This window comes from Gadus macrocephalus, chromosome 20 (assembly GCF_031168955.1).
Source record: "Gadus macrocephalus chromosome 20, ASM3116895v1".
Taxonomy (NCBI): Eukaryota; Metazoa; Chordata; class Actinopteri; order Gadiformes; family Gadidae; genus Gadus; species Gadus macrocephalus.
In genome coordinates, this window is record NC_082401.1 from 21,744,519 (window position 1) to 21,768,554 (window position 24,036).

The following is a 24,036-nucleotide window of genomic DNA, read 5'->3' on the forward strand; positions in this document are numbered from 1 at the left end:
GTTGACAGATGGCCCGCTCCTGTGCGTTCCGCTTGCATTTTCTGCCTCTTACACAAACTGTAGGCGCGAAGCGGATCCTCAGACACACAGAGTATCCCTATGACCTTGAGTGTCCTGCGAACGTCTAACCATATCGATTCATGATATCTCTGTGTTTACATTGCAGTCAAGGAGGTCTGCTGCTGCTGCTGCTGCTGCTGCTGCTGCTGCTGCTGCTGCTCTCACTGCTGCTGCTGCTGCTGCTCTCACTGCTGCTGCTGCTGCTGCTCTCACTGCGGCTGCTGCTGCTGCTGCTGCTGCCTGCTGCTGCTGCTGCTGCTCTCACTGCTGCTGCTGCTGCTCTCACTGTGGCTGCTGCTGCTGCTGCTGCTGCTGCTGCTGCTGCTGCTCTCACTGTGGCTGCTGCTGCTGCTGCTGCTGCTCTCACTGTGGCTGCTGCTGCTGCTGCTCTCACTGTGGCTGCTGCTGCTGCTGCTGCTGCTGCTGGGTAAGGGCTTAATGCTAAAGAACTTCTATGCATACATTATGGGCACGGTTGTAGGATTGGATGGAAGAGAGCGCAATCCTCAAGCTTTGCCTGAGGGGAACGCAAGTAAACGCATTCATGTGAAAAAAGAAATACGGGTAATTGCATGTAAATTGCATGTTGACAACCAGGCAGTACACATTCAATTGGACATGATTTTGGATAACATGTTGTCCTTTTTTTGTTGTTTTTACATTGGTCTTTCAGTATGAATATTACGCAGCTAATGGTAGAAAAAGATTATTACGAACAATGCATTTAGCAAAATGTTACTCAAAATCACATTATCTGTAAAGGAAACCATAGATAGACCTAACTCTTCATTGGTATGGTTGTACTTATAGAGAAGCAGAAACATAGACAAAATGGATGGAATTAACCATGAATAGCGATGGATAAAAAGGTTTTCTGGTCAAAAAACAACAACAAGATCACTGCATTAGGGAACGTTATAGCTATGGGCTAAAGTTTACGATGGCAATTTGGAGCCTTTCAAGCCTTTCAAGAGTTTATTACAATGAGGTATTCTGTTCACTTTGTCAGTGAGAGGACACACTGTGTATTGCTTCCCCTATCCGTCGCTATCCTCTCTCTGGCTCTCAGGCTTCATAGAGCTTCATTGGCATTTCAAATGTACAGGTAACACAAAAAAGGTACAAACATTAATATTCATTAGCCATGGGTTAATGCACTAATGATAATCATTATTATATAGCATTGGCATAAGGGTTTCGGTTACTAGCCCTATTAAACAATGTATGAATTAATATCTAGATTAATCTGAACAACATTACTTTAGTCATTTGGTCACCATGAAAAAAAATTAACACCATTGTATATGATTACTTGACAAAGTAAGCACAGCTAATTAATGCATTACCTAATGTTTATTAATGGTTAACTAATTTACCCTTATTGTGTGGTAAAGTCTTGTAAAATGGAAGACTAGAATATTAGATATGTGGCATTGGTCGGGATATTGTTGATTCAATCAAACTATTCATCAGTCTCTCCCTCTCTCTCTCTCCTCCGCCCTCCCTCCCTCCCTCCCTCCCTCCCTCCCTCCCCTCCCTCCTCCCTCTCTCTCTCTCTCTCTCTCTCTCTCTCTCTCTCTCTCTCTCTCTCTCTTCTCTCTCCTCCTCTCTCTCCTCTCTCTCCTCTCTTCTCTCTCTCTCTTCTCTCTCTCTCTCTCTCTCTCTCTCTCTCTCCCTCCTTCTCTCTCTCAGCGCGACCCCCCGATACCCTCCGAGAGGGGGCACCATGGCATTTTACACACTAATGACAACTATCTTGGGGGAAATATGCTAATATGTTCATCCACGGTGGGTGAACGTAAGCAGTGCTCTTTGATAAAAGGCCAGATTACGCTGCAAGCAATCACCATCCTACAGCAAACTGAATCCGTTTAACCTTATGCATTACTGCTCCGTGTTCGATCCATGCGTGTGATCTTAACTCCGTATGGGTTGATTACTGTCATGAGTCGCTTCTTATCACCATATGTGTATAGGTATAGGTGGGTACATGTGTACGTATTTTTGCGTACATTTGCCATTCCTAGTGATGGTTAGCATTGGGCTATCCTCATTGTTCTGCTACTCTGCCATGGACAGCTTGTTAAAAGATGCTTGTTGTCTCAACGTAAACCCCGTGGGATTTCATGTACGAGCCCGTCAACAACCTATCCTAGCAGCTCTGACACAAGCAAACAATTTATATTTTAGAAAATGAGGAATGCAGCAGTGCAAACTAGTTTAGGCAAAACGAGTTGACATCTGGATCACCTCATTTAAAAGTAAAAAAAAAAAATCGGGATATTTTGTTGTTATTGTGATGGATGCTTTTAATGAGACCATCAAACTATGAAGCATCAAATTAGAAACTAAAAAACTACAAAAAATGCACATCACCTACTTACCTACTAATTGGTTCATTGAGGCCTGTAATGACAAAGGGTAAACATTCAGATGCCATGATGCTGTCATTTCATTACTCTCATGAGTTGAGCGCGGAGCTGAGGGAGCTAGCTTGGGGAAAGCAGGGGCCAGGAGGACACATCATGTCACATGCTTTCAAGGACATCAGGATGCGTTGACATACATCAAGAGCCCACCTGAATCCACTCACCAATATGCACATAATTGCACAAACAGACACAAACACACACACACACACACACACACGTGCGCTAAAGACAAACGTAAACCCTTATGCCACAAATCTAAATGTACACAGCTTTAGTGTGTGTGTACATGTGTATGCGTGTGTATGTGTGTGTACGTGTGTGTGTGTGTGTGTGTGTGTGTGTGTGTGTGTGTGTGTGTGTGTGTGTGTGTGTGGTGCATGTGTGTGTTGTGTGTTTGTGTGTGTGGGCACACTTTCAGGACAGATGGTCTTTTCCTCAGAATTCAGTTTGGAAGTGACAAAGGATCAGGGATTACAGCTCAGAGACTTTTATTGAATTCTGAGGTGTGTATGTGTGGTTGTGTGTGCGTGTGCGTGTGCGTGTGTGTGTGTGTGTGTGTGTGTGCGTTTGTGTCAGTATGTATGTGTGCATGATGCCTTTGACGCAGGTAAAATGAAAGTGAATTGCTTTCCCTTTCTCCCATTCTCTCTGTCTCACTCAATTTGGATTTCAAGGCGGGTTTATTACATTGCCAAAATCAACTATATATAGTGCAAAAGGAAACATTCACTGTGATAAAAACAACATGAGCTAATAATGAGAGCTAATACAATACAACTGTGGGCATCAAACTTCATTGTGTTGCTTGCCATTTCTGATCATGGACTGGGACTGCAACGTACTGGGACTGGGCCCCCAGTATGAGGCACAGCTTAGAACCATTGGGCAGGTTGGGAACCTGGCAGTTGCCATGATCAGCATGTATCAGCCTGCTTGGTTTTGTGTTTCAATGGGTGATATACATTTACTTGTGTTGTGATATAACTCGGTAAAGCCGAGGCTGAGAAAGGGTCATGAGTTGTGGAGCTATTCCGGTCGACGCAATGCATTTTCGTTTCTGTGACTTGGCCACCTGACGGTCTTCGACGCGAGAAGAACGAGAAGAATAAAATCTGGAAATATTTGAGGATCAATTTGACAAAGCAGTATTGGACAAGGGACGGATATCGGTGTCCCTCTATCCGAAGTCTCTCCATTTCTCTCTCAAGCTCGGTCCGTGTATGTAACTGAAACGGAAATCACTTCCTCCCAAGGATGCTTAGAAGTCCCTCCCCCTCCCTCAACAATAGCACCGATTTGGAGCACCCCATTCCAGGTTTTCTGTTTTGAGACGAGACCGCCTTGGAACGATGTAAGGATGAGCCGATGTCTCCTGTAACACCAGGGAGAAGGGTTTAAGGTCAACACCAGCCGAGTGAGGGGAGTGTGGCATTGGCCCTGAAGGGCTTTGTAGAGATAAGAGTAATGTCACGGTTTCGACAAGTGTTACCAAAATTGTATGCCCCTCTTTAATGTTCTGAAAAATGAATAAAAATCTGCGTAATTCCGCCCTGTTCCTGCATTGTTCACAGCTTGCCTCTGGACTGGAGTGTGTGTGTGTGTGTGTGTCCGCAGTTTTTCTATCTGCATCTTATTATGGCCGCGGGGGCCGGCAAACTGACAGTCACATGACCAGGCTGGGGGCGGGGCTGAAGACTCCCTGGACTCAGGATGTCCTCAGTTCACCTACATATTCTCTCTCTCTCTCTCTCTCTCTCTCTCCCTCCCTCTCTCTCTCTCTCTCTCCCCCCCCCCCCCCCCTACACACCGTCGTTGGTTCACCTATTTTTTTTAAAGTTACCAGGTTGTGAGCATTGCCGTAAGAAGCCCTACCTTAAGCTGACACTTCAATGAACGTGAAGTTGTTCATGCAGAGATACAGAGATTCATAATTCAAAATATATATTTTGGCCGCCTGAAAACGATAAATAGGATCCTCCATCATTGATGATCTGTGGCCGGCGCTCTGCAGCATAGTAAGAGGTGAGTCAGATGAGTAGAGAATACATTGGGGCGTCTATGGTTCTGCTGAAGCTCCCTCTGTGCAGTCTGCGGACGCATTGGTTGTGTAGCAAATCACAGCACACCAAATGAGCAAAATGGCGACGATCAAGGGAAATAACAAACCTCTTGATATACCGGTGATTATATATGTGCTATGAATCAGGCTGCGTGAGGTGTATTATAATACGACACCATGATTTCCAGCACTGGTTGAAGGTATGAAATAACTACACCGCGGCCTCGGTTTAATGACTTGCTCCTTTTAATTACAACTGCTCTCTATTAACAGGTCAAGCCCACCTGTCACAGACACACACTTCCACACACCCTTACAAACACCCATACATGCACACATATAGATCTACGTAAAGAATGTCTCTTTAAAAAAAAGCCAAGGATTTCCACAGCTTTTGAGCTGGGCTTTATAAGCATTCACAGAAAGAGAGGAGACCCTAAAAAAAAAAAAAGGCAAGAAGGATAAAGATGGGAGGCCGAGAGATAGATAAGGTGGGAAGGAAGACATGCATTTAAAATACATAAGTTGGAAAGAGCCGGTAAGCGACAGGAGGAGTGATAAAGGGGCCGAGACGGACGGAGTATGAAGACACGCCCGGCCTCGCGGCAGGAGATTTATTGCCGGCGTACATCACCACAGCAGACCAGTCGGCCGGGCGGCTTTACGAGCCCCACTAAAGGGCGGGGGGGGGGGGCAAGTCGAGCTCAGACGAGACAGGGGGGCTTATAGACGCCCCGATAAGGGCAGATGCGGCAGGAAGTGAGCTCCTTTAGTAATGAGCTGATAGCCGTAAGCTTGCGCGCTCCCCCTTCCACCCACCTCATCAGGGTTAAGGTGATAAAAATGTCCCCTGGAAAAGACACATAATTCACCTGGCTCAGATCCACAGCGCGCTAAATCAAACCCGGGATCAGGCGTCGGGATTATATTGCCAATGTGCAAAATGTTCATCAAAAGAAGGAGACGCTTGTCACTTCTTGTTCACGGTTGCGGTTGGTATGTTTAGATTTCAATGAAAAATGGGATATGACACAAATGTTACGTTTAACCATAACCATACGATATTGAGCCCCAGGACTAGCCTGACGATTAGAATCGTTTTATTGTTAAAGCAACCAAAACAGGACACAGTACTCATGATCTTTAGGGTATCTCTAAGACGAACACCTTGTGTTTGTTTATTCACTTAAAACGGCAAACCCATAAAACTTCTGAATCAAATCATCGTATAGCATCATGTGATAGCCGTCCCCCCTGAGGTCAACCAAAACAACTGCTTTTGAACTGCGACTACTAAGAAACAAAATGACAACTGTTTGCAGTATTTCGTATGCGGCCTCATGAATACAGAGCAGGGAGGCAAAGGCAGATCCCAATGCGGGACGCACATTCGGCCGTACGGCCGCGGCCGTCAGCCCGGCCGGTACCCCAGCACCACGTCGTAGATCTTGCCCGTGTAGCGCACTTGGACCCGGGTGAACCCGGCCGCGTCCAGGAGCGCCCGGTACCGGGCCGCCGTGCGCTCCCGCCCCTCCGTCTGCACCAGCATGTTGAGGGAGTAGAGCTGGGCCGTGAGGGGCCCCGAGCCGTCCTCCAGCAGCAGGGCCTCCACCAGCAGCACGCCGCCCCCTGGGGGAGGGGGGGGGTCGAGGGGAGACATGAGCTGTGTTCGAAATCGTTCCCTATCATGGATGTAGTGCACTAAATAGGGTGCACGCCATTTTGTAGGGTGTTCGAATTCTCAGTGGTCCACTATATAGGGGCACAATATAGTGGACTTAAAATAGGGTACATACGATGTTCCCTACATGTTACTCCCGTATACCACAATGCAATGCGGTTGTATTTTTCCAGGGGAGAAGAAGAAGCCGAATAACCGCGAAAACGAATACATTTAATGCGAGCCTCCGGCTTTCGTTTAGAAATGTCAACAATTTATTTGGGATTTAACATAGAATATTTAACATTCAAAATTAATTAAACAAGGAAATGTAACATTCAACATCAATACAACCTCCAGCTTTTGTCGTGAGCGCCCGGTTTGTTTACTTGATGTGGGCGCATCTGTCTGCGTCACACAAATACCCGGCGCATTTACTGACGCAAATGACGTTTAGAAATGTTCAGCGTAGTGTCCGAATTCTCGTTCCCTATTCCCTATATAGTGCACTATATCATGTGCACTATATATCTCCGATATTACGATGTCCCCACCCCCTGCAACAATTACGATGTTTGGTTTTACGAATGAACTCTTCGGCCGTTAGGGCTCGGCCATCATGGATTTACACACAGCCGGTGACGCGGCCAAGTGAGTAGGTGAGCGCTGTCGGTACCAAGTTGTCTATACATAGACTACAGAGACATGGAATAAACCGGGGAAACATAGGAATGATCAAAGCAAGAAGCGGGGGTGTTTCTGCATTGCCCCAGGGTATATAGTGTATGAAGGTTACAGGAATGCATTACTTACATTTACATTTAGGGCATTAAGCAGACACTTTTAACCAAGGTGACTAACAATAAGTACATCTGTAGGAGAAGGAGAAACTACAACATATCGCTGTCGCTACAGTAAAGATGTTCATCGAAATAAGTGCCAAGCACTTACAATCTTTAGGTTTACCCATTCCGCCTTATGCAAGAAAGATAGCTAGGATCAATGCTACACAGTGCTAAGTACTACTTTTAAGTGCCAGGACGTACAACAAACAACACAAAGTGAATAACAGGGGTGGAGGAGGGGCAGCAGTGGGTAAGGAGGGAGTCCGGGGTCACTCTAAACCAGTGCATCTTGAGTCCCTGGCGGAGGCCGGTGAGCGACTCTGCAGTCCTGACATGGGCAGGGAGCTCGTTCCACCCTCGCGGCGCCAAAACAGAGCCGAGTCCTGACATTGTTTGCTTGCTCTTAGCGATGGCGGTGTCAGACGTCCAGCTGAGGTCGTAGAGCGGAGCGCTCGACCTTGGGTGTGCGGTCTGACTAATGATCCGAGGAAGGCAGGGGCAGTTCCGTTGACTGCCCTGTAGGCCAGTACCATTGTCTTAAATCTGATGCAAGCTACGACAGGGAGCCAGTGGAGGTCCCGGAAGAGGGGGGTCACATGGGAGAAATTTCGCTGGTTGAACACGAGGCGTGCCAGAGTGTTCTATGAAGGTTTGATCGCAGCGGCAACGAGTCCAGCCAGGAGCAGGTTGCAGTATTCGAGGAGAGAGATGATGAGCGCTTGGACTAAGAAGTGAGCTGCTTCCCTCGTGAGTAAGGGCCAGATCCTGCAGATGTTGTGGAGGGCAAATCTGCAGGATTTGTTCGAGGTGCAGCCTAGATGATTGTCCAGTAACACACGGAGGATTCGCTTTCTTAATTTGTAAAAATAAACTTGTCGGGACCCACCCACATCCTGTCAAATTTTCTTATCTATGTTTATGTGTTAGGTCAAATCAAAATATGTGGGATACATTCTGCATATTGTGCGTCTAAACACACTATGTACACGTGTTCGCATGTGCATACCCCCCCCCCCCCCCCCCCCACACACACACACACACAAACATACACACACAGACCTGGCTTGCAGGCTTGGTGGACCTTCGTCAGCAGCTCAATGCAGCGTTGATCTGTCCAGTCGTGGAGGATCCTGGACATGATGTAGAGGTCACCTTCTGGCAGGGGGTCTTTGAAGAAGTCTCCTATGGGTCCCCCCCCCCCCACACACACACACACACACACACATACACACACACACATGCACAGACACACACAAACACACACCCAGACACAAACACACAAACACCCACACACACACACACACACACACACACACACACACACACACACACACACACACACACACACACACACACACACACACACACACACCCCAATACCATAGACACCACACACAATTGGTATCTAAACTTCAACAATGAAACCCATTCATCCACAACTCAATCAGACTTTTTCAGATTGATGGATAACAATTCAAATAACCAAGCAGTTTGAAATGCTTGCTGGGTTTACTCCTATTTTTATGGTTATACATACTAGGTAAAAATGTTGGCTGCACTGGAGAGTTCCAGAGTGCCTATTAACGTTCCATTCAAAGGCAAAGTGACTGATTACCTACCCTCATGGAACCCTATCCTCTGGTTGCCGTCTGTGACAAAGTGTTGCCGGGAAACTTGCACCACTTTTGGAAGGTCAAAGATAGTCACGGTGCTCTCTGGGTAAGCTGACGTGAAGTGCTTAGCAAAGGCACCGCTGCAGCCTGTGAGATGAGGTAGGATGCTGCGTTACTCAAAACGCACACACCCATACAAGTTTTGCAAATACAACCCAAGATATGTATTTTTTCCGGAACCTGCTGCTTTATAGATATTGAGGTCAGAATAACAAGTTGGGACTTGGCAAGAAATCTACTGACAGACAGAAAGCCTTAGGGAGACTCCAGGAGATGAAGCTAGACGATAAACAGGAGTGCATGGGTGAAATATATTCTGTTTAGTATCCTCCACAATCCTTCTGCCTCTGCCTGTACTAGCCTATAGCTGCACCATTGTTTTCAACACTCATCTAGCCTATGTTTATGATGATGTGTGTGTGTGTGCGTGTCCGTGAGTGTGTGTGTGTGTGTGTGTGTGTGTGTGTGTGTGTGTGTGTGTGTGTGTGTGCGTGTTCCGTGTCCGTGTGCGTGTGCGTGTGTGTGTGTGAGTGTGTGTTCGCTTGTGTGGCCCCGGTGTGTCTTTATGTTGCAGCTAATGGAATTGGAGCACATTCACTCCTCTGTCTTTGGCTTGGTAGAGGACGGGTCTCAAAGCCCAACAAACCAGAAATATAGCCATGCTTCCTGGACATCACAACCAAAAATAATCAACCTTGATCCGTTGCGGGACAGAATACAAAGACATTCACCCCAAAAACAATCACAGCCACCTGAGACCCGTTAGAAATGTTGGAAGTCTTTCAACTCTCCCCCCCCCGACGACCAATCATCTTCGGATGTGTTGTTGAGAAACTTTTCACAAGGGCTGACGGGAGGATTGCAAGACTAGAGGTTGCGGCGGGATGGACACATGGATACGATTTAAATAACGTTTGAACATAAGTTATGCTATCATTTTAACCATGTGATTGTATCGATGGAAACAGACGGAACACACGTAGCCATGGCACTCCAGGGGTCAAGACAGTGCAGTGAGGATAAGGAACGGGCAGCGACAGACCCCTAGGATTCACCATGACAGGTTGAAATAGATAAAGGCACTCGGGCGGAAATTGAGATGAGGAGACCGCGATAGATGGATAGATTGCGCCTAATTGTTCTAAATGGCTATATGAGTCAACTGCACTTGATTTGGGAGATAGACTAACAGGCCTCTGCCACCCGCCACCCCCCCTCTTATCTGCCAACGCTTAGCAGCAGGTGTGCACGCAAACAACAGATGCTGTGTGAGAGACAAAGTCACAGTAGGGACACTGTACCGTGCCCCCCCCCCACACACACACACACACACACACATGCACGCACACTTCAAACCCCCCCCCCCCCCCCCACACACACACACACACGCTCAAACATGCACACACAGTTTAATGAATACATTTGCCGTATGCTGTATTAAGTGCACCTACAAACTTAGGATTTTTTTCCTCTACTCTCCCCCCTCTCCCCCCTCTCCTCGTTCTCCTTCTCTCACCTCCTTCACCCGAGGTCTCAGAGGCCATTAGACACCCTCTGAAACACCTTTCATTCAACGTCACTTTCGCAGCGTGAGGTTTGGCCAGTAGTTCTCGGCCGCCCCGGTCCATATGTGCGTGCAGGAGTGAGCGGGAAGAGGGGGAGGAGAGGGGTGACAGGGAGACAGATAGATGAGGAGGGAGAGGAGGAGAGAGAAAAAGAGAGGGACAGAGAGAGAGAGAGAGAGAGAGAGAGAGAGAGAGAGAGAGAGAGAGACACACACACACACACACACAGAGACAGAGAAAGACTGAGAGAGAGAGAGAGAGAGAGAGAGAGAGAGAGAGAGAGAGAGAGAGAGAGAGAGAGAGAGAGAGAGAGAGAGCGAAGAAGGGAGAGAAAGAGCTAGAGAGACACACAAGGGGACTATAATCAGAACCCAGGAGAGATGACTTTCAACAGGCAGACTGTGGCGCTACAGCTCCCCCTAGTGGACAACCCCAGCCCTCAATTTTCTCTCTATGGTCTGGGTAAAATTTACTCCTTTAGTCGAAATATGAAATAATTGTCTTTATAAACGTAAGCTAAAAGCTAACTAAATCCAACCTGACCAACAACCACAGACACACAAACACTGCATCCAGTATAACTCAGTTTGTTTTTGGTGGTGTGAAGCCACAATCACAAAGGGAGTAGGGAAGTCATCTGCTTACTAATAATGCAATCATTTCCTATTAGGCAATGTCAATTTGTGTGATCTGGTATTTTTTGTGTTGTGCACAATCACAGCCTGCATTGCTGCTGTTTCGACTCTGTAGAATCGCTTTGAATCTTGTTAGTCCCTGGTCTTTAGCGCAGCTCTTCTCTGAGCACTTCATGAGGCAGGAGTGAATGAGGCACAATCCACTGCAAACACTTTTAAAAGTAGATTGCATTTTCCTAAATCAATTGTTGGTGGGTGTTTGGGTGGGGGGAGCCATCGTCTTTATTGAGCTGGGTGCCATCAGCTGATTGCATATTAATCCTGAGCTAAAGGGCGAGACCATCCCATTGCCATTAGGAGAGGAGAGGAGCCCGGAGGTGTGTTGGTCAAATCCTGATTAAGTGTTGGGTTAAGTCAGAGCCTTCTTTGCTGATGAGTGACTTTGTTCCTGGGGACGTTTACGCTCACATATCTATTGTAAGAAAACCCCCAGTGCCACCCCCGTTTGTCATTAGGATGCCTTTCCCATTGTCTTTGAAACTCAAATCGCCGCACTCTGCACAGGGGTGCTTTGGGAAAAAAGTTAATGGTCGTATAAAGACCCAATACAAGTCAAAGGTGGGATGTGTGCTGTGCATGGTTGCGATCTGTATGTTGCCCAGCTGTCTCTAAATGTTAATGGTTTTGAACCCTCAACCTTATTCTAATTGGATCTCACATGTATAATCCCACACAGACACAGACACACACACACACATACGCACAAACACACACACACACACACACACACACACACACACACACACACACACACACACACACACACTAACTTACCTCCAAGGTCGTATACACTCCTGAAAGGTGAAAGGTCAAAGGCTGTAACCACATCTCTCCCACAGATGTTCCAGATGGAGTTCATTAGGTGCATGAACTTGACCATCTCCTCGTCAGATCTAAAAACACACACACACACACACACACACACACACACACACACACACACACACACACACACACACACACACACACACACACACACTGTTGTCTGTCTTTTGTTTTCCTTTAACAATAAGAAACAACATTTTAAAAGGTCAGCACACAGTGGCAGGCTCACGGGGAAGTTGACAGGCGGATGTAAACTATCAGACGATGTGTACTTTCTCCAAGCGTGCATCCTGTTACCGAGCAGAATAATAAAGAGATAAAGAGATAAGGCACATGCCACATGATAGGACACCCCCTTAGCGTTGGAAAAATCCTCATCAAGGGAAGAAACCTCATCAAGGGAAGAAACCTGGAGAAGGAACACAGAAAGACGGATCCGTCCTTCGTGGGGTGGGAAGGAGCGCATTAGGTGCCAAAAGAGGCAGCTATAATAGCAGAGACAAGCAACAAAGATTTTATATTATATAAGTAATGAGCTCCAAATCAATCATAAATGTCTGGCCGCCCTAAAGGAGTGATCCTCGTCTGCGTGCCTGCTGTCAATCCAGCTTGTGGTACCCCATGTGCACATTGTAAATATAGTCCCTACAGCTTCCCAACCTCCCACTCTCTCCCCAGGCTGTTTCCAAGTCTTTGCACGCTCGCTGTCTTCCGTGCCCTTGTAATAGTTTCTATCATTCCCCCTGAGTCCCTGCTATGAGTATGGGTGGGCGGGAAAGAAGAGAGGGAGCAAAAGATGAAGGAGTCGTGATGGAACGCAGATAGACACACCGGGGAAGAGCTTATGTTCACCAGAGGTGTGGACCGAGTGAGTGGGCGTTAATGTGTATGCGTGTGTGTGCTTGTCGAGCGTGTGTGTGCGTGTGTTTGGTCGATCATGAGTGTGTGTGTGTGTGTGTGTGTGTGTGTGTGTGTGTGAGAGTGTGTGTGTGTGTGTGTGTGTGCCTGCACGCTTGCGTGGGTGCTTGAACGTGTTTGTGTGTGTGTGTTTGGTCGAGCATGTTTGTTTGTTTGTTTTTGTTTGTGGGTATGCGTGCACGCCTGCGTTATGTGTGCATGCATGTATGTGTGTTTGTTTGTGTGTGGTCGAGCATGTGTGTGTGTGTGTGTGTGTGTGTGTGTGTGTGTGTGTGTGTGTGTGTGTGTGTGTGTGTGTGTGTGTGTGTGTGTGTATGCATGCACGCTTGCATTCAAGTGTTAGTATGTGCATGTATGCGTGCTTGCGTATGCGTGCTTGCGTATGTGTGTGTGTGTGTGTGTGTGTGTGTGAGTGTGTGTACAATGAATGAGGACAACCTACCGGTAGAGCGCTTCAAACAGGTCTTCAGAGTTGACGCCAAAAGCCTTCTCATATTGGTTCCTCCCCTCTCTGGAGACACAGCACATTGCGGGCATCAAACTGCATTCTCAATCCCCTTCAACCTCTGCTGTCACAGCCAATCTCCTCCTTCCTATCTTCCCCATGCTGAGAGGGCGATGTGCGGTTAGATTTAAAATGCCCAAAAATAGATGAATGGCAACTCAATAGGGAATGTGGAAGACCTCTTTTTCCCCTTTACTCTGCCACCTGTTAGATGCATTTGAACCTGTTTCCACATGAGAGCACTGTTTCCTCTAAAAAAAAAATATATATATATATATATATATATACATACAGTATGTTCAAAATACCAAAGTAATACAGAACCTTGCTGCAGAAAGGCTGTCAGGACAAAAACAGACCTAAAAGGGCTGGGAGACATTCAGGTTCAAAGAGAGAGCTCCCAGTACCTGACGGCGTCGGTTAGGTGGGACCAGCACTGGTAGATGGTTCTGGAGCTGTACTGGATGGAGTGGTACAGGGTCACCGGGCTGGACTGGGTCAGGTAGCGGCTTGCGTCCACTGTGTTATAGTACACTAAGAGAGGGCCGCGAGGGGGAATGATTCAACCACAGCCTCTGGGTCTACGGTTTACGACACGTTAAGACGAATCCCAAGGGGGAAATGTTATCATCATAATTGGTCGGCCAAAATAAAATATTAATACAGAGAATGGCTGCAGACTAAGACTAAGTAGCCTAGCACGGCTTGAAACACGGTTTTGAACACATGAATACATTCATGTGTAATGGATTCTAACTCCAAGGCAAAGAGTGCTTTAGAGCGATGATAGATGTTCACCTGTAGATCGGCAAAAATCACAAAGTAAGCGTAGTGTGTCTTTATCTCAGAGCACAGGTAAACTCATAAAAATATATAGGAGTGAGTGAGTGAGTGAACGAGGATGCGTGTTGTGTGTGCGTGTTTGTGTGTGCAGGCCCACCTCTTCCCTGCTCCTGCTGCTGCGCTGTCAGCAGCTCAAGGCCGGTGCAGGCGTCCAGGAGCCTCTGTGTCCCGTCCAGACTGGCTCCTATGGCCTGCGATACCTCCTCTGCAGACAGGGGGCTCTGGGACCCCAGCAGCAGGTCAAACACCCCCAGCTCACACGCTGTGAAAAGGGTCTAACAACAGGGGGGGTTCAATAGCAGGTTTTATTCACCTCAAGTGAATCCCTCAGGAACATTGAGCAGACCACTTCAAGAATGTTTATTGAATATTTGTGTTCCAAAAAAGCTAATGTGAAGTTATTGTTAACCTTTATTCAATTTCGTAGAGTAAATGATCAGGTAATTGCCAACAATGACATGTGGATATGGCCAGCATGCCACTCACCAAGTCTAACTCTGGAGCAATCCTACCATTGAAGGGAAAGGGACCTACTTTAGGTACACTTCCTGAGGAAGATGGCGTACGTTTCGATAGAACTACCCCATTTTTCACAGAACAAGCGCACCATCAACCAAAAACATCCAATCAACGCCTATGAAAGACCAAAAGAGTACTTATCCTTACCTTGGAGACTAGGAAGCCTTCCATGTAGTCCAGTATCTTTCTAGGGTAACTCGTGGCTCCAGTGGACAGAGCCATTGCCGATGAAGGTGTGTCTGAGGAACTGGCCATGGTTATACTTGGGAGAGAGCAGACGTTTATGTGAGCACAACGTTGCTCTACTGTAACCTGGCTCTGATAGTGATAAACTGAAGAGACCTATGAGAAACTGCCCACCAAGCAGCAGTATAAGAGTGGGCTAAAGAGATTACAGCCAGATATCCCAGCTTAGAGTGAGGCCAGAATGCAGCTAAACACTGCTGCCGTTGTTAATGCCTCCCAAACACTGCTGCATTGGACCTTTTTCTGTTAGGGTGAAAACATCATATTTTAGGGAGAATTGACCGAAATTACAACATAATAAATCTCAAAATGGCGTCAAAAAAATACCTATTCCTTCTGAGGCTGGCAAGTAGCTCTTTTTATCAAACATTTAGAGATAAAGTAAATCATGAAACACTATGCATACAAGTACAGTTATCAGTCAATATTGTACATTAAATGTGTGCATACGGATAAAAGCCTGATCTCAAAACGCCCAGCCCTAGAGACAGTGTTTAACAGTGCATGTATAACAAGCTCACTCACATTTAATGAAAAAAGTGCTAAAATAACAGTGAACGGCATTATCACATGGCAACTTGATCTGTATTACAGATCAAGTTGTATTACAAATCTGTATTAGGGCTCAGAGGGACATCATGAGTGGTAAGCAGTTGAAAATCAACTCAAATTACGCCGAGGCTAGACCAGAACCATATAATCTACAATACAAATACCAGTAAATACTAAGCTCAAGGAAATATCCCAAAATAAATCCTTCAACTGTATAGGCTAAGATTAAATGTCACTGTGGTTTGATAAGATTGCTTTTATGCAGTGGAGTAAAAGAGCAAGTGTGGCCGTATCCATTTGTTATTTTTATTATGCAAACCAATGTAGCCACAAAATAAAGACAATTCAGAATCTGCCATTTTTGGTTTTACTTTATTTAAACAAATATTTTAATAACCCATGTGAATGTGCATAACATGCTCTCATTACAAGGGCTGTGCATATACTACCGTGCAATGTCCTTCATCTGCTTCTAATTGTCATGTACTTGTCGTTGGCAAGTTTGATGCCTCAGACTTCCGTTGTTGAACAGCGAATGATGAGCAGATTTGAACAAGTCTACAGCAGGACCACATCCAGACATGGGCTTTAAAATGGGCTTTAGGAACACAATGGAATCTATTCGCAAAGCGCGGCTGATGCAATACTTGTGAGAGTATCAAAAGCATTGCAGCTCTTTACCGTTTTGTTGGGAATTTCAGCGGTAAAAAATACAACCTTATGATTATTGACGGGGCCAGCAGCCATGAAAGAAAGAAAATAAAACCGTTTCACTCCATCAGATTTAAGATGAAAGTATCCAGAAATTCTAAAAGTATACTACTTACACTAACAATGGCCTGTGATTCACATGTTGGGCTGCAGCAGTAGTAGTCGAGCTCACCTGCTGTGAGCTCGAGAGGGGCGCCATGGGTTCAGGTTAGGAACTGAAAAGGTATCAAAAGAAATGTTCCTCACTAAAACAACCGATATGCAATACAACATTTGCAGCATTTGAGGTGTCTTTGAAAGGAACAAAAGCAGATTATTTAGGCTAACAAATGGATGACAAATTTAAACTGCATGTCGTGACGACCTGCCCAAGCAGGTTTTTGGTACTGCAAAAATGTAATAAACAATCAATCACTAGGTTGATCACAGCAGCGTGTTAACGATGCCGAGAGCGACTGTCCCTGCTGCGGCTCCGGCGCCTGCGTCTGTTGTCGTGACTATAACTCCTCCTTTCCCGGCCGCGAGAGCTGCTTCGACTGTCTCCGCTCCTCCGCCGGCTCCTGCTCCGCCTGTGGCCCCTCCTACTCCGGCCATAGCTCCGCCCACTGCTGCTTCGGCTCCGATAGCGACTGGAACTCCTGCTGCTGCTGCTGCTGCTGCTGCTGCTGCGGCCGCGATGGCTGCGGCCGCGACTCCGCCTCCTGGTGTCCCGACGACTGTGACTCCTCCTACGGCGACTGGAGCTCCTCCTCCTCCTGCTGCTGCTGCTGCTGTGGCGGCTGCGGCGGCTGTGTCTCCTACGTCCCCGGCTGCCATTCCTCCGGTCGCGCTCGGAAGACCGGCGCTCCTGGGCCCGCTCCCCGCCGCTGCCCGCGCCTCGGCCCGTCGTCCCCTCCTCCCGTCTCCTCTCCCGCTCCGACCCGTCGGCCTTCCTCTTCTCCGACGAGCCCTTCTTCTTCGCCGCCCCCTGTGAGCCGACGCCGGAGCCCGCCGGCTTCTTGGGCTTCCGGACTTTACGCCCTTTTAAGCAGTTCCCCTGGGCCACCCGGATGTCGTTGTCGCCGCCGCCGCCGCCGCCTCCCGGGAGCAAGGTGGGATCCTGGGCGTCCTCCGCCTCGGCCGCCCCCGGCCCCCCCTCAGCCGGGGGGGCCGCCGGGGCCCCCGCCCCCGAGCTCTTCTTCAGCAGGTTGCCCAGCAGCTTCTGCCGCAGGTCGCGCTCCCGCCGCTGCAGCTCGAGCGCGCGCTCCTTCTCCGCCTCCACGCGCCGCAGCTCGTCCTCCTGCCGCCGCCGCCGGGCCTCCAGCTGCTGGAGGCGGGCCCGCTCCTCGTCCTGGCGCGCGCGCTCCTGCCGCTCCAGCTCCTCGCGCTCCAGCCGCTCGCGCTCCTGCTGCTGCTGCTTCACCGCCTGTGGGGGGGGGGGGGGGGGGGGTAGAAGGAGGCGGGGCCGTTAACGTTTCCTTTAAGGGTCTTTAAAATGGAAGCCTTTAGAGCCCTACAAAATATATACACATTTCTCCACAGCTCACATTACAAAACATAAGCATGACTAGAAAGGGCTTCACAAAAGAATACTACCCAAAACATATAGCAAATAATGTTGTACTGCTTCTCTCTGTCCTACAATATGATATATTACGTGGTTCCGTGTCTAGCTTCACCGCCAAGTCTTCACCTCGAGTAACATCTCCAAAGCGTCAACGTTGACGGATAACAGCCTTGCGTTTGAAGGGCGGCGTACCACAACCAATCAGACGGCATGCAGCCCACATCCGACAGGATGCTCCCCCCCCATAGTACAACCCCAACGGACTCACATGCCAGTAAACTGTACAACACCTCGCTCGAAGGGAGGCGGCGAAGGCGGACAGAGGTTGGGGAGGAACACCACCCACCACATAACATAGCACGATATCAAACACAACTTGGCTGTTTGATGCGCTGTATCCGGGGTACCCACTGTATCCGGGGTACCCACTGTATCCGGGGTACCCACTGTATCCGGGGTACCCACTGTATCCGGGGTACCCACTGTATCCGGGGTACCCATGTTTTCTTTCACTGTTTCAGCACCCCCGCCTCTAAATATTGGCTGGTTTACTTTTCTTCTTGTATATCGTTTCCCTGCATATATATGATTAGCATATTGCATTTTGTACTTTTGCACATTTATTATTATCCATTTGTTTACTACTTTTGCTCTTATTATATTTGTAACACGGTGTTTGCTGCAGCCGGAAGTGCAATTTCCTGAGGGAACCTTCCCCAGGGATTAATAAAGTTCCTGTCTATCCATCCGTCCAGCGGCGCTGATGGCCCCCGCGTGCCCCCCCGCGTGCCCCCGCCGCCCCGCCCACGCGTGCCCCCGGCGCCCCGCCCACCTTGGCCCGGGCCAGCAGCTCGGCGATGAGGCGGATGGACTCCAGGTTGCGCTGGGCCAGCAGCAGCCTGCGCTCCTCCGTGGCGATCTTCAGCTGCAGCTTCCTCTGCTCCTCGTCCTGCCGCCGCTTCACGCGCTTCAGGTTGCGCCGCTCCTCGCGGTCGCGCACCTTCTGCTCGCGCTTGCGCACGCGCTCCTCCCGCCGCCGCTCACGCTCTTCCTCCTCCTGCTCCTTCAGCTTCCTGCGTTGGGGAGCGTCACGGCACGTGGGACGCGTTCAAAAACAGGAGAGGGGGGTGACTTCTGGGCAGGCGTTTGGCGTTTTAGAAGATGGGTTTCGATGAGGTCAGTGTTTGTGTCAGTGTTTCCTGTGAGTGTCTTGTACCCATAGGTGCGTTGTTTGACCTGCACTATTCCCTTCAGCAACCTCTAGTGGCTGGAGTTTCAGTTGTAGCATTATCATATAGCTCTATCCTTTTCCCAGATGGATTGACTCATGCATGCAAAACTACTTAGGTCCGAAAGTTATGTAATGCAGGACTAAGCTTTTATACGAAAAGCAAACTCTAGCACACTACAACTACTATTTTTCTAAGTGTCAAGTCCCAGGTCTTCAGGTGTGTGTGTACCTCTCATCCTCCTTGCGTCGGTCCTCCTCCTCCTTCTCCTTGCGCTTCTGCTCCTCCCGCTGTCTCTCCAGCTCCTGCAGCTTCAGCCGCTCCTGGCTCCTCTGCCTCACAGCCGTTGAGCTCAGGTGCTTGCTGGTGTCAAAGGTGATCTGTGACGTGATGGTAACGTAACGGGACCATTATAAACAAATATCACTCTAGTTCATTCATCAGCCATTTGGGGTGCATTATTGGTATGGTGTCGTATGTTTTTCATCGGTTGCATCGATTAACCTCTGAGCCTTGGAACACAGTTGAACCAGTGCCAAGAGTCTTTCCACTAAAAGGCCTCTGAGCTGTTATGTCCGACTGAAGAAGACCCATCGTGCTAAGCCCTGAGGAGCCATTATACAGGCCTACTCCATCTTTGACCACAAACAAAAAGGTGTCGACAGAAAACTCCTATTGTGATGTAGTTGAATCCTTCCCTTGTCTATAATGATCGGCTGATTTGTCCATGACTTGGACTTCTTCAGGTATAAGCTTTTGGTGCGGATCACAAATGTTTTAAGTTTAAACAGCCTGTATTGCCTCGTCGTCATGAGAAGCAGCAGTAGACGGGACATGTTGTGAATCACTGCAGTCTGTTGTGTTGAGGTGTGCCAGTACCTTGATGTTGCACGCCATCGCCTTGCCGTCATCCGCCTTGAGCATCAGCTTCATGCCCCGCAGGGTGTCCATGGCCTTGGTGAACCCGTGGTACTCCTGGTACTGGACATAGGCCTCAAAGTAAAGGTGGCCACCGAAGCTGAACGTATTGAAGTTTTTGTCCGTCATTTCCTCCCGGTATGGGTCCAGCATGGGAATGTCCACGTTCCGCACCTAGAGAAGAAGCCACCAGCATCGATTTAGTTGGGGGCATTTGGTTGGACACATGAGTAGGGGTAGGCGGGTCATCAAATGCCATCCTGAGTCACCGTTTGTAAGGATGATGTTATAAAGTTATGGACTACTTCCATTCTGGTCCTTGATGTTAAAACTAGCTGAGGGGGGGCCTTGGCACATGCAGTCTCAGCCTCCTCCGTTCGTTAGCGTGTCACCACATAACTTGTCCTGAGCACCAAAATGGAGCAAGATAAACCGGGCAGTGTCTGTGAGAAAAACATGGTTCTCAACGGCTGTCAGCATCGTCACTCACATATGTAGATGTAGGTCTGGCGCAATATGAATAAAAAAATGTATTCACACATGGAAACACATCCTTGTGTTTCTTCAGTCCGCCAGTGAATCTTACTGCTAACGTAGACGGCTGAGCAATTGCCATAAGTCCCATTTTCAATCATGTTTGTTTCTCCATGGTCCATTTTCCTGGGAGGACCGTTACCGCCTTGATTGGTTGTGCTTCCATGTTAATCAAGACCTTTATAAGAAACATCCTACATCAGTCCAAAATGTTTTACATAGATATTAATCAAGTAGCCAGTCTCTCAGCTTCACCCCAAACACATTCTACATCAGCGGCTGTCTGCTTCAGATCAACAGCCGCCTGTTCCACTCCAGTGCTCCAGAAAATGATGATCAATTATGTTTTTGTCCCTAGCTAGGCATAAAGTGAGCACGGTTCTGTTCATGTAAATATCACTATGTTATTGTGCAAAAATGACATTAAGGAAAACGTTAACGGCACTGCAGGTACAATTTATTTTGAGTTGTGACGAGAAAGATCATAAAAGAGCAGATATATTACCTTAAAAAATAAAGATAACTCCTGTCTCTTGTATCCAAAAAGGCAAATTCAGAGGCAGGCACAGTCAACTCCAAATCGATATTCTCAGAGCATTTCACTCACTCATAGCTGACCAACAACATACCCTCAAATGATATCGATTCAATCTTACCTACGGCGTCTTTAAGAAACAATTATAGTGATCAGAACCCCACCTTGCCGAATCCCTGGAAGATGGTGGCGAGGACCTCCTCAGAGGGGCGGTCAGGGTGCTGGCTGTCCTTCAGGCTGAACCAGCGACACGGCAGACCCTCCAGGTGGATGGTGTCCGGCCGTTCCCCCGGCAACGTCTCGTTCATGTCCTTAGCGTCCCGAAAGAAGGAGTCCCAATCGTGCCGCGTCGGGAAGTCCATCTTGTTCTCCAAAGCACGTACCTATTCAATGCCATATAAGGAGACTTAGGAAGCAAGAATCCACTACAAGTGCACTACTGCGGCTTGACAAGACAACTTTTTGCCAATGAATGATATAAAACCAAAAGAATTATAACATTTGTAATGAATGTGAATAACTTGGAACAAAGAATTTACTTCACTGAAAGACGTATCACCCCACTCTTCAGTAAACATACCTTCAGTATGTCAGTGAAGCCACTGAGTTTGATGCTTTTTCCGTCCAGACGGCTCAGAAGGGTCTTGACTATCCCCTTGTTCTCCACCTCCCCTTCAAACCGGATGAAGTCCATGGTGCTCTTGGAGATGCGTAGGGCAGACAGCTGGTCCGGGGCCACCATAGCCTTTAATCTCTCCATCACTTCCCAGTTGGAGATGCTTTTGCCAGGTAGCTTGAGTTGCGGGAGAGCCACGCTGATGGTCATCTTGGCTGTAGGCTTGAGGTACAAATTGTGCTCTTCACAGAGGCACACCGCCTCTGCGGTATCATGGACTATGGTGGTCATCGTGCCACAAAGACTGATGAAGGGAATAGAGCATAGCAAGCAAAGAGAAGTTCATATAAACGTACATAAAAAGGCCATTCAACGGTAAACAAAATAACACATTTCCGGTACCATAATAAATACATTTAACAATGGTAGCCTACGCAGAAACTCCAACTACGCATAGTCTAGGCTTAACAAACTGCATAATGCCATTCCTTTTCAAGATATAATTATGTGGGTCTTTGTCGTGATGAAGAAATATGTATCTGAAATACATATTTAAAGGTAACTTAATAGATGAGAAGTTAGCTAGCTACCTTGATGCACTGTTAGAAGAGAGTAGGAAAGGGCAAAGGTAAATGCTGTCTAAAGTGTGCCACAACCTTCTTTGCCGCATCAAAATACCATGTCAACTCAAGCCAGGTGTAGTGGCTCTTGGTCTGTAGGTTGTGTGTACACTGCCATCGCCCACGGCAACTATTGTGTTGAAGGCAACTTTAACAATTGATAGTGTAGCTGAGCTAGCGCGCTAACGCTAGCTCAGCTAACAAACTCCCCGGACTAAGAACTGCCCCCCAACATAAATATAACCACACTAACGGTGACGTTTGGCGTGCTTACCCATCCACAGTTTGCTACTCCACAGAAATACAAATACGTCGCATTTGTTACAAAATGAGTTAACACGATGCTAGAGAGAAACACAGGGATGCCTCTCAAAAGGAACTTTGAACTCCAACAAAAAAAAACGGAGTACACGTATACGTGCTGTTATAAAATACTGACACCTTGTGGAGGTTAGAGGCATTGAGACAGTAATAGCCAACTTGAGATATGGTTCTGGTATTGGTGAATGATTAATTCGTTTGTTAATTTGTCTCACGTAGTTGGTCCTTTATGCAATAAAAAACAACAACCTCTGTTGCTGTTTATTTTATTAAAAACATGCATTTAAATAAAATAATTATTTGTTTATTTGCTTAAATACATTTATTTGTTTAAATACAATAAATGTATTGTTATTGTACAATATTTAGTTTAGTCTATTAATCTGGATTATTGAGCCTAATAACAATGTTTCCACATCCTCTCAATGTAGCAGTTCACTCAGCAACATTAACCGCTGTCTGATGGTTCATCCACACTTCCACCCTTATGGGGATTTCACATTGCAAGTGTCCAAGAAGGTGAAGCCTCCTGCCCTCACTCAGCAACATTAACCGCTGTCTGATGGTTCCTTCCCACTTCCACACAGACTTTTCTTGGACTTGACACTACATTTAGAGGAAGTGGACAGTGTTTGAATGCAAAATGAACCCACAGTAATAGACAACTAGTTTGTATTTTGTATGTTTGTGTAAAAGGTAGTTAAATACGACGTAATGTCATTACACACAAGCATACAACTTGATTTGGGGCACCCCATTCGACAAAGATTGGCATGGAGAGCAATTTTTCTAATGGCCATTATTCTCTGGATATAGGTCAGCAACACTGTGCTGCTGGCCCACTCGCCCAATGGCCCATTTGCCCAAGGCAAGTGGGCTACTGCATTTTTTTTTCATCATCACTCATCCCATTCATGACCTCAGTAGCATGTTTTTAAGCAGAAGATGAAGGCCAGTGAAAGCGGCAATAAACATGTTTCAGTTTCAGTTTCCATTTTTTTTGGTACAAAGCCTCTATGAAAGAAATGAGGGCAAAACAGCATTGGTCTGGTAAAGACGGGGCCTTCAGAGAAAATATATGATGAGCCCACACTTTAATAACCCTCGACAGGAACCAGGTTAAGAGGTTATTCTCATTGGAACAAGTTTTTTCCACTATGCCGTGCCATGTCGGCTCTTTGGGAATATTTATTATTTATTACTAACCTTATGAAATTTAAAATTGGTGCATTGGACGTCACACACTAATATTGTTAGCCAGGGTGTGTGTCCAAACAATAAATTCAACCTTATTCTTTAAACACACACAGGAATTTGTAAAAAGTGAGAAAATAATAAAAACAAGTTCAGAAATGTAGGAAAAGTCTTCTTGGAAAGAGACCATTCCAAATCCACACACACACACACACACACACACACACACACACACACACACACACACACACACACACACACACACACACACACACACACACACACACACACACACACACACACACACACACACACACACACACACCAGGTGCAGAGTGAAGCAAAGTCATTAATAATCCAGGACTGCTAACTAATAACCGAAGGATTAATAGTGGAAAAGGGGTCATTCATTATT

General features: G+C 47.2%; 2 protein-coding genes across 2 annotated transcripts; both read right to left on the reverse strand.

Moving 5' to 3' along the window:
• Positions 1-5,241: 5,241 nt before the first annotated feature.
• asmt (acetylserotonin O-methyltransferase) lies at positions 5,242-15,103 on the reverse strand. Its single transcript, XM_060039737.1, has 8 exons — positions 14,747-15,103; positions 14,178-14,355; positions 13,645-13,771; positions 13,175-13,243; positions 11,764-11,882; positions 8,676-8,816; positions 8,116-8,238; positions 5,242-6,180 (listed from the first exon to the last, which is right to left on the reverse strand). The coding sequence occupies exons 1-8, from the start codon at positions 14,852-14,854 to the stop codon at positions 5,963-5,965; spliced, it is 1,083 nt and encodes a 360-aa protein (XP_059895720.1). The 5' UTR covers positions 14,855-15,103; the 3' UTR covers positions 5,242-5,962.
• A 647-nt stretch (positions 15,104-15,750) lies between these two features.
• On the reverse strand, positions 15,751-22,525 carry akap17a (A kinase (PRKA) anchor protein 17A). The gene is made up of 7 exons (XM_060039735.1): positions 22,381-22,525; positions 21,451-21,790; positions 21,035-21,253; positions 19,763-19,975; positions 19,115-19,263; positions 18,487-18,727; positions 15,751-17,513 (listed from the first exon to the last, which is right to left on the reverse strand). Exons 2-7 carry the CDS (start codon positions 21,775-21,777, stop codon positions 16,545-16,547), a joined length of 2,118 nt encoding a protein of 705 aa, XP_059895718.1. The 5' UTR covers positions 21,778-21,790; positions 22,381-22,525; the 3' UTR covers positions 15,751-16,544.
• Positions 22,526-24,036: the final 1,511 nt, after the last annotated feature.

What these genes read in the sequence shown, in the direction of transcription:
- asmt (XM_060039737.1), bottom strand. Translation starts at nt 14,854, where the DNA reads ATGGCCAGTTCCTCAGACACACCTTCATCGGCAATGGCTCTGTCCACT. An exon ending in CTGTTTGAAGCGCTCTACCG is followed by an intron (nt 11,883 to 13,174) that starts GTAGGTTGTCCT and finishes GTGTGTTTTTAG; the next exon opens with ATCTGACGAGGAGATGGTCA. An exon ending in GAGTGTATACGACCTTGGAG is followed by an intron (nt 8,817 to 11,763) that starts GTAAGTTAGTGT and finishes CTCATCTCACAG; the next exon opens with GCTGCAGCGGTGCCTTTGCT.
- akap17a (XM_060039735.1), bottom strand. Translation starts at nt 21,777, where the DNA reads ATGACCACCATAGTCCATGATACCGCAGAGGCGGTGTGCCTCTGTGAA. An exon ending in CGACGCAAGGAGGATGAGAG is followed by an intron (nt 18,728 to 19,114) that starts GTACACACACAC and finishes TCCCCAACGCAG; the next exon opens with GAAGCTGAAGGAGCAGGAGG. An exon ending in AGCTGCTGGCCCGGGCCAAG is followed by an intron (nt 17,514 to 18,486) that starts GTGGGCGGGGCG and finishes CCCCCCCCACAG; the next exon opens with GCGGTGAAGCAGCAGCAGCA.